Genomic DNA, 10,386 nt, shown 5'->3' with positions numbered 1-10,386 from the left:
GTGACGGTCGCAATGAGATAACGCTCTTCCCAGAGAGCCGGAATACTTAAAGAGTATCCGTAAGTGGTCCCAATATCAAACATCATTTTCAAGGACCCATGAGATATCCGTGCAAGCATTCGGAAGAGATAATCTGTTAGCAGACATCCACTTGACTTGCATTTTGTGATATGACCAGAATGCTACTTTGTGCACATCGCTGAGACTCTAACAAGTGACTTTCTATGAGCATTAACAATAACACAGAATTAAATTAGGTGGGCTTGCTGTACCGTTACAAGGAACTCAACTGCAAGCGGCTCGTGTAGCTTTTCAAAGTTTATACTGCAGTATATATGCACCAAAGAAGCACCATGAATGGGCCTCGCTGAGGCACCTTCTTGGGAAGGACGTTCGTTTCTACTTAATCAATTGGCATAATGTTCGTACAAAGGCACCACGTCAGACTGTTATGGTTCTTGTAATAAAAAGTATTAGCAACATGATTTGCTCACTCTTTTTGCCGCCACAAGCTAATGATTGATAGACATAACTTCGCTCGACTAATAAGTGCCAATGGCTCGAACAGGAGGGTCATTTGTGGGTGATATAGAAACTCGTTGACATTCACTATCATTTGCACTTGCGGACAGCATGTTGATATATTGCTTGACGTTTTCTACTTCATAGTGCTTGTGGCTCAGTGTTTCATGTATGATTGATTGCTTGGTTGGATTACTGAGGTAATGTTTGATTCTAATCATTTTAATTAAGCGTAAATACATCGGCAGCTGTCTGTGCAAACCATCTCCTTTAGGATAAGCTTACTGCATTTCAAAAATTTTCATTTCACATTTGCAGAATTTGCAGACAGCCAAAAATATTTCCCACACATGCGTGTGTGTTGCTAAACTGCCAAAGCAATTTGTGTCGAAAACACTTTTGTGATATCCTGTACATGTCCATTCCGAGGAAATAGGAACATCTTGTAGACATAGAATGAACTATGTTGGCCATTAAGAAACATCATCAGTATACTGAGATACTGAGTATTTTTGGGAAGTACATTACGTCAGTATCATCTGGATCTAAAATGTTTGCCATCGTTTATCGTCCTGGCGGTCAGGAAGGAGTTGTGTCGTTCAGAGTCGTTATCATTCAGAGAGTCGTTATTTTTTTTTTTTGTGCGCACAGGCGACTGTAGTGCCGAGCCTACGGCTAGTTTCCAAAGATCGTGCATAAAAGTAGGCTTGCCTGATGTTCTTGAAAAGTTGCCACTAGCAACGTCGCAACTGTGACTGTAGCTCCGCACACAGACGGTGTCAAAATATGGCATGCGGCGTTCACCACACTTACAGGAACTGGATGGACCCATCTGTAAAGCCGGACTCTAACCTTCTGTCTTGTACCTCGTATTCCAAAACATTTCAAAAGAATACTCATGATGACAAAGCTAGAATCTCCGGCCAGTTTGGATAAGGCGTGAGCCAACTGTAATATCTTCCAGCTACGACTGAAATTCTTCTTAGATGAGATATAGCGGCAATGAGAGGGGAGCTGTAGCGAATAACTGCGTATGTGGCACAAATAAAGTGGCCCAGGGGCATTATGCATCATACTCATTAAAAAGAGCCGCCAGCAACGTTATATTTGCTTTATTTTAGTGAACTGTACGGTGCCACTGAAGATGCCGTGCTTAAACTTCTGCTTGGTAATTAAAAGGAATTGACCGGTGACAACGCGAAGAAACAGAAAATAAAATGTAGTCAGCAAAAGATATCTGGGGACATGCTATCACCAAGGGTATTCCGTAGTTCAAGAGGGGGCTGCAGTAATGGCGAGGGAGAGAAGCAAAAGAAAGCCGCATGTGAGAAAACATCACGAATGGCCGGCAAATAAACTTTAGGGGGTGACCACAAAGCATACAAGACCAGTAAAATCCACTGCCGACACCTCTTTCTTTCTGCAGTGCAATATTTCCCTTATATTTAGAGTAAATTTTGAACTTGTCATCCAAAGATGACAAAACAGTGGCCTTCAACTTTTCGTGGCACTTCACTTCTACTCGAATATTGAATATACGAGGCGCGAATTGACTTAAAGTACATTTCTAGGAGTAACTCTCATGGCGCGACAGAGAGGCAGATTCCCATGAGCTACCCTGCAGCTGCACTTCCAACTCGTTTCCTCTTGAAAGTCGGCTCTGTTTGCGGGCACTTTAGTTCTTGTTCTACTGTCAGTGAACTTACTAGACGCAACAAACATCCGGGCAGGACAACGGCTCTATAGCGAAATCGCAGCAAACCGCAATACAGGCGAGCTGATAACAAAACCGTTAGAGGTCCGGTGAATCGGCCATTCAGGGAAGCATAGCGGCCAACACTTTGGAAGGAGGGCGAGCTCATACTTAGAGGAGAACCACAGGCGGCGCACTTACACTTCCCTCTGAGGTACGTGTTGCGACTTCAAGGCGTGACTCGTAAAGGCCAGGGTTGAGGGAGCTCATCTATTCTGCGACTACAGCCTTAGGCTCTGGGGAAGGGTAGAGTGCCGTACTGAGCAGGATATGCGTATTACATAAAGTCGTGCGTTCTTTTATCGGTCAAAGTCACGCTGCTCTCTGCGTATCTCCTGGAGATGTCACCAGCGTTCTATATCTGTACGGTTCATAAAGATACACGGACCACGAAAGACAAGAAAGCCATAAGGTGGCAGTGACGACCACACGGACCATAATGCCAGCGGAGCTACACTTTCGCCCCTGGTTATCAGATCCGGGAACATTTTCTTCTTGCCTCCTTTCCCGTTTTGTTTCGGTAGACGGTGTATATATAATGCTCTTTTACACGGCCGTCAAAGCATAGAGCTCTACATCCCTTCAGAGCAGACAACACCGCCGTTGCCTCCTCAGCGCAAACATGAAGTTCCTCTTTGCCTGCGTGCTGTTCGTCTGCTCAGCTGCTTTGGCGTCGGCCCGTCAAGCAGCCGTATGCTGTGAGTATCTATGTCTTTGGATCCGTATTTCGCCCCCGAAAATGAGTGAAAGTACTGACAGGAGACGCAGTTATCAAAGAACGAAGCAGCTCACAAGAAAATAAAGCTCTATGCTATCGGTAATGCCTGTCGCGTGTTGTTTTCCGCGCATCTGGCGAAGCTTTGTCTTCGCTTCCATTCAAGTAGTTGTCACCCAATTTTATAGCATGACTGTAGCGTATACTCTCCACTTTTCTTCCCAGCTATAATTTCTGGCTCATGGGTAACAACTCATTTTCTTTTGTATTGGTCTTGCACATTAATCAAAGAATGTGCAAGAGCAATTGTAACCCAGGTTTGTTGACGTTTTGCCTAGCGGGCTTAGCATTAGGATTAGCATGGCTAGGATTAGCATGGCTGACAGCTCGCCTACTGATTGCAATGTACTCCCTAACTGAGCATGATTGGTTTTTAAAAAAAGGTAAGCTTTTATGGCACTCTTGCAAAAGGACGCTGTGGCGCACAGTTGAATTGCACTTGTTTTACGAATCGCATTTGTTGGTTGTTTCGCACTTAAATTACGAAACAATTAGCGCGAGGCCCGCCCACGGTTCTGCACTGAAAACGTGTTGCTCTTTTTGCACTAGTACCCTTTAAAGCCATGCACTAAAGTACTTCATGCTTTGGCAACCCATATATATATATATATATATATAAGATGCGAAATTGAGAAACGCTTCGTTTATTGGGAGTCGACGTTTCGGACAGAGCCTGTCCTTTTTCAAGACTGTTGAAAAAGGACAGGCTCTGTCCGAAACGTCGACTCCCAATAAACGAAGCGTTTCTCAATTTCGCATCTTATTTTAAACTAGCAACCAAGTACGTTTACCTTATTGTGCTATATATATATATATATATATATATATATATATATATATATATATATATATATATATATATATATATATATAAAGAGAGAGAGAGAGAGCATGACATGCTTGACTGCTTAGAAAAGTATATAACGAAGTATGTGCTTCGTCAAAGGAAACATTTTATTTTGTCTCGACTTTTCGATCAGAGGACCGATTCTGTGATCGAAACGTCGAGTCAAATAAAAATGTTTCCTTTAACGAAGCGCACATACTTCGCTATGTGTGTGCGTGGGGAGGGGGTCTGTGTTCTTATGGGCACACTGATTGCATGAAAAACACAATTACGTTTGAAATGAAATCTAATTTTTTCTCCCTTTATTGCGTAGGTATACACAGCTCGGGTAACAACCGCGCTTCTATTTCTAATCCGCTACAGTATTATGCTGGCAGCTGTCACAGGGTGTAAATTAAGCCAGCGCTCTTACTAATACCAGAGCCATTAGATAGCAACAAAGGCCTTAGCTCTTCCGTGCCTCATGCGAAATATTATTTTGTTTCTACATGCAGTGCTTGGTTGCGCTGTAACTATTCAAATCTGCTAAGGTAGAAATGGCTGTTTATTTTCTTCAGCTCATACGTAGAGTCCCATACAAGCGATAATTTAACTGTATTTGGGGTAATTTTAGGAGTTTAGTGGTGTGTGGCTATTGGAAGACAAGTACAAAAAGTTATCGCGGCTTTCGAGGAAATCTGCGCACCTACATTAGTTTGGCTCAGAAAAGAATCTCAGGCATAGAGGTTTCAGCGTCACCTTGACGGGACGAGTGGAAGTATTCACGGTTTCTTAGCTTTTTTCTTCCGACGCAGATTCAACGAAAATTGCGTGTTTTTGCGACCTTGACTGTACATGAGCAATCAGCCTAGCCCTGGCAAATTCCTTGTGTTTGAAAATGTACGAAAGCAGTAAAATACCGGTAAATTGACTTAGCGACTGGTGTCTCAGGACCGATGTTTCAAATGACAGAATCTTGCGATGTACGCAGGTCTTGTCTTTTCTTTTACTTCGTTTTATTAAAATAACAATAAAGCCGCTCTAAACCCGGTTCTTAGCAGACTGCCAAAAAAGATTTTTTTTTTTGCATGAAGTCACGCATGCGATTAACGCAAAAAAAATGAACCAGCAAAACGATTCAACAAGTACGAAGAATTAAGTTTGCAAATTTAAAAGAAAACAAACCTCGAAAAAAATGAACAACAGGACGGGCACGTCTTAGACATAGGCGTCAAAGGAAATGTTATGGGAAAATAACAGTTGTATTCCATATCAGTTCTACATATGTTCGGTGTTGCTTATGATAGAGTTGGCAACAAACATAAGAAGCATTAATAATCACTTGTGATGACTTCTATAGCTGCCACTACCTGCATACACGTCTGTGTCATCTCTGGGCGCAATTCCCTGGTGGCAGTTCCAGGAATAATTTGCATAAGCATAAAAATTATGAGCCCTTCCTGCCGAGGAACATATGTAGCTCTCTACGCGTATTCACTTGTTCCCTGCTTTCCGCAGTTGCTTCAGAGGACCAGATCAAAGAGCAAGCGGCATGTGTGCGGGACCAGGCTGGTGCGGTGAGTTCTATCTTCTCATGGAAGCATGAAATCTTCGAGTGCAAAACACACTCTTACAGAACTTCGAATACAGAATAAATGTCGCGGCCCTACGCATATAACAAGTTCTTCGAATCAGCAAGGCGGAAATTTGGGCGAGTTGGTAAGTATTCATGATTTTGTTCACAGCGCCACAAGAACGGGACAGGAGACGAAAGAGTGACACAAACAAGTGCTTGTTTGTGTCACGCTTTCGTCTCGTGTGCCTTTCTTGTTGCGCTGTCAACAAAATCATGAATTCTTCGAACCAGATTCCACGTTCCACCAGCAAATGCCGTCACTTTCCCTGTCACCTCCGCTCGCTTCTGCACGGGGAGCTCCAATGCCCGGTAGCCTACATGATGCGCTATACAAATCGGACATAATATTGTTAGTGATCACTGATCACAGTCGCTTTAGGGCATATCCTTCGAAAAACTGATGTAGCATGCCGTTACCTGCAAATCTCGCTCCACAGAGAAAATTTGCACAAATACTTCAATGCAACAATCAAGATATCAATGCATTAAAAAAAGAAGTTCAGAGTGTTTTTTTATATTCCTTCTGGAGAAGCGGGGATAGTGGGGGGGGGGGCTTCAAGCTAAGCTGCACTCGGGAACAAAATGGAATGTGCCACGCGCTGTTATTTCGGCATCGCGCTTGCACTCCAAACATAAAGGAGTAAAAAGAAAGTAGTCAGTCCTCTAGCGCACCCTCTTTTATAAAATGGTGTGCGTTGAGGACAGCTCACCCCCTTTTCACTGCCCTATAGGTGTATTCGAGTTGAGAGCGAGGGTGGCAGATGACGAATGACACCCGCAGATGAAATAAGCCAGCAGCCATTCCCGCCACACAAAGTTCAAAATACCAGCCCCGTTCCAGAAATGGATTCCTCGCCACCAATTGTTGCTTCTTGATGCTTTTGTGCCCTGCACAACTCGCTGAGCGCGCTGCTTAATTTCGGCTTTTTTTCTCTCTCTCTCTCTTCTTTCCGCAGTTTAACACCCGCCTGGATGACGCCGTCACCAACCTAGGCTGCACGGACGACCTGTGTGCCGTTCAGAAACTGTGCACATTTCTCAGCACGGTAAGCAGCTACGCCTGCGGAACTTGGCTAGTTCCTCAAAAACGAGATTCCTAAAGTGTAACAGCATTGCTTTCTCATTTATTACTCGTGAAATTTTTCTCGAAGAAGCCTGGGCTGTGCTGCGCAGCTGGCCGAACTAGATATGGCCGCATCGCGGCATTATCACGCCTCGTGCTTAAAGTGAACCCGTTTATAAGAAGGAGAAAATGCATATTTGCTGCACTCGCAAGAAATCGATACTGGCCGCGGCGGTCGCATCTCGGTGGAGGTGAAATGCTAGACACCTGTATTCTGTGCGATGTCAGTGCACGTTAACGAACCGCAGGCGCTCGATTGTTACCTGGAGCTCTCCACTACGCCATACTTCATAGCCTGAGTTGCTTTGGGACGTTAAAAATCATGAAACCGTAAAAAAGCTTTAGCCTGTAAATTAAAACAAATTGTTATTTCATTTTTCCTGCTTGTAGATGCAACGTTCGCTCAGCCTAGGTGACAGTGTTTATACGCTCTGGAAGTTGAGGTTGTTGGGTTACAAAAAAAGGGTTCAGGCATCGTGTCCTTCACTGATATTGGTAAAAGCTTGGCCTTCATTAAATGTTGACGAGCGCTCTAAACGTCGTTTGTACGCTTATGCGGGATAAGCGCACACCGAAGTAAGGAATGTAGAACTTACGAAGTGATTTTTCTCATATTTCAGGACCAGGCTTTGAGGGCGCTCTTTACGGTAAGTGTATTTACCAATTTAACCAAGATGATGCATGCGCAGTGTGTGGTAAATCTGTAGAAACAATTGACCATCTTATACTGGAATGTGGTGGTAATAACCACTCGGATGTCGATGCAGTTACAGTCGCTCTCCCTGAGGGCCTAGGGTTTAGGAATAATAATGGTCATGTGAATGATTCTGCGAGAAGAGGTTGGAAAAAAGCGGTTGGAAGATTGGTGGCTTAAAGGCAGGGCGGTGTTGTAAGGTTACAAGTTAAGAATTATATTAAAACTTAAAGAGCATGGCGAATTTAAAGATAACACCGGCATGTTTGACGGACTGCTTATATAATTATGAGATGGTAAAAACAAGCATGGTAGCAACTACAACCCCCTCCCCCGTTTCAAAGGGCACGCTCCGATCTTCCATCCATCCATCCGTATTAGATAGCTGGCAGCTTTGTGTACACAAAATGTTCGCGACACTACGTGATCGATTCTTTTCAAGTCTCCTGCAATTTGTCATTTGTTTCCGCTGAGCCATTCTATAACTTCGCATTTTTTGCCGTCTATTCGTCCGCACTTCCGTAAATGAACATTCTGCAAATGGAACACATGAACTGTAGCCATTTTTTTTGTTGTTGTTGTTGGCTATCCATTCCTGTTACACCATGAACTTGATGAAGGGGAGCCTTACGACGAACGCCTCCGTCGCTTTCCCATCGGCGTTGCAGCGGCCCGAGGCGACCCTTCTGCGGAACCTGTCGCTTCGCTGCACTGCTGCCGCTGCCCTCGAGGAGACGACGCCCGATGCCGCGCTGCCGGTCGCCTCGGTCGAGCCAGCTCTCTTGGCTGCCCAGCCTGGTTTTTTCCGCCCAAGAGGATTCGGTGCCAGGGCATTTGCAGCCAGAGCCTTTGGCGTCGGCGCTTTCAGGCCTGCAGCTTTCAGGCCTGCAGCTTTCAGGCCTGAAGCTTTCGGCCCCTGGTAACATGTGCGACTTCGACGACCGCAGCTGCTCAACAATGTACGCAACTTTCAATGTAATTATATGCCCGAGCAAAGTATGCGCGAGCATCAATGACACATGCATCTTACGAGTTTGTCTTTGTTGTCTTTGTTGTCAGCCGTTGGTGGGGCGGCACACAACCACAGGAGGGGATTCTCCAAAGTGCCCTCCACATTGTAATATTGGTGCCATATTGACGCGATTAAGGTGGACGTAGGCGAAATTTTATTTAAGGAAATAGCTTTGGTTTATGGGGGTTTAATCTAAAAAGTACCAAAGCGGCTCAGGCTATGAGGGACTCCGCAGTAAAACGCTCCGGAAATTTCCACCAACTGGGGTTCTTTTGACGTGTACTGACATAGCACAGTACACGGTCCTCTATAATTTCGCCTCCATCGAAATTCAACGCCCGCGGCCGGAATCGAACCCCCGTCTTTAGGGTCAGCAGCCGAGCGCTATAGCCACTGAGCCACTGTGGCGGCCGCGGAAATAATCTTGGAAATTATAACTAAAAAGCGATCTTCCTGACGCAATGATGTAATCATGAATACAATCACACACTGTTTTTAGGCCATATCTCCTGGCGCTTGTCCCAAAGGAGACAAGAGCAGGAATATACAGAGGAAGCCCTTGGGGCGAGGAATGGGAAATGTCGAAGCTTCTTCTTTTGCCAGCCAGGCTTTGAAATTCTTGATTAATATTGCAGCGAAGAAGCACACACACACAGAGAAGGAACACGCAAAAAACACGGACGAACGCTGCTTTTTTGCGGGTTTTTGCGTGTTCCTTCTCTGTGTGTGTGTGCTTCCTCGCTGCAATATGAATCAAGAATGTTACCAACTTGCCCAGAAACGTGTTTTACTCAGGCTTTGAAATCTGAAAGATGTTGTTGCATGCGGCAGGCAGTGTGGGGGATCAACACACCTCTTTCATGCTCTTTGCCACTGTGCCTGAAGCTTTTATTTTTTTCAATTGCAGCGCATCTTGACAACAGAACGAATAATCGGCGGATCTACCACGGCACAGCGGCATACGCCTTAAAGAATCAAACAGGACATCGTATTAAAGTTCAAACGCGGGTTCAGAAATAGCGGTCGTGTGAGAAGCCCCCGCTTTCACTTAATAAAGCTTTTCTTCGCTTGGACTCTGTTTCTCTTCAGTTTCTGTATCCGAAGCTCATTGCTCTTAACACTATATTCAAATTCCCCAGTTCGCTGCTATCAACGTGCCACCGAGTGTTTTGCCGTGGTTCCCGATGCAGCGTGCTGCCGCCACGATAGGCCATTTCCCCCAACCGCCATAGTGAAAGAAATGTAAGAGATATATGTACGAGACTTCTGCTCGCAATTATTTCTGGCTACACGGACATCATCATGCATATATGTGATCAACTGATCATACACGTCCGCGATCTTACGGCTACGTAATCGTAGGCCTAATCGTAGACCTGCGTGATCGTAGACTTGCGTGATCGTAGATCTACACTATTAGAAAAAAGGCAGTAGTACTTACAAACTTTGGGGGTAGCAACTGGTTGTCACAATTGTTACTACCCTGTTAGTAACTGCAGTTAGTAACGTGAAGGTTAGTCACAGTTACTAACCCATTGAGTTAGTAACGGCTGCTACCGGCAGTTAGTAAATACTACTAGCTTCCTGTTACTAAGAAAATGATATATTGATAGATTCATCGTACGGTATGCGGCCGTGGCTTGTCGAATTTATGCGCACTCGGAAAATGAAAAAGCTTCATAGTCAATTTGGCTAATTCCTGAATCCAGACAAAGCTATCAGAGTGTGCTGCTTGTAAATCACACACTTACGTTTAATCTTATCGCGCATTACATGTACAAATTATGCGAGGTGATGGCATCAACAATCTCACCGTGCGCACACAGATTCAGAATGCAGGAAAAGCACAAATCAGAAAGAGTCACACTCGCGCACTGCGTGTGCACAGGTAAATCTCAGTCTCCTATACTCCGTAAATCAGTAAATCAGTCTCTCATTTACGGGCTAGTGGTTCTTACCGGTTGGGCTAAGATACAAGCGTTAATTATGAAATTTAGAGTGTAGAAACTGCCTAGTCTGCCTAACCATATGGCCCTGCAGAAATT

At 44.6% G+C, this 10,386-nt stretch overlaps 1 protein-coding gene across 1 annotated transcript; it reads left to right on the top strand.

The window, feature by feature from the left end:
* Positions 1–2,758: 2,758 nt before the first annotated feature.
* Positions 2,759–9,414, top strand: LOC149344671 (antimicrobial peptide microplusin-like). Its single transcript, XM_089542654.1, has 6 exons — positions 2,759–2,973; positions 5,395–5,453; positions 6,469–6,558; positions 7,256–7,282; positions 7,998–8,288; positions 9,249–9,414. The coding sequence occupies exons 1-5, from the start codon at positions 2,898–2,900 to the stop codon at positions 8,250–8,252; spliced, it is 507 nt and encodes a 168-aa protein (XP_089398780.1). The 5' UTR covers positions 2,759–2,897; the 3' UTR covers positions 8,253–8,288; positions 9,249–9,414.
* The last annotated feature ends 972 nt before the right edge of the window (positions 9,415–10,386 follow it).

This window comes from Amblyomma mixtum, chromosome 5, assembly GCF_055824585.1.
Source record: "Amblyomma mixtum isolate Tamu chromosome 5, ASM5582458v1, whole genome shotgun sequence".
NCBI classification, from domain to species: Eukaryota; Metazoa; Arthropoda; class Arachnida; order Ixodida; family Ixodidae; genus Amblyomma; species Amblyomma mixtum.
This window is presented reverse-complemented; position numbering and strand designations above follow the sequence as displayed.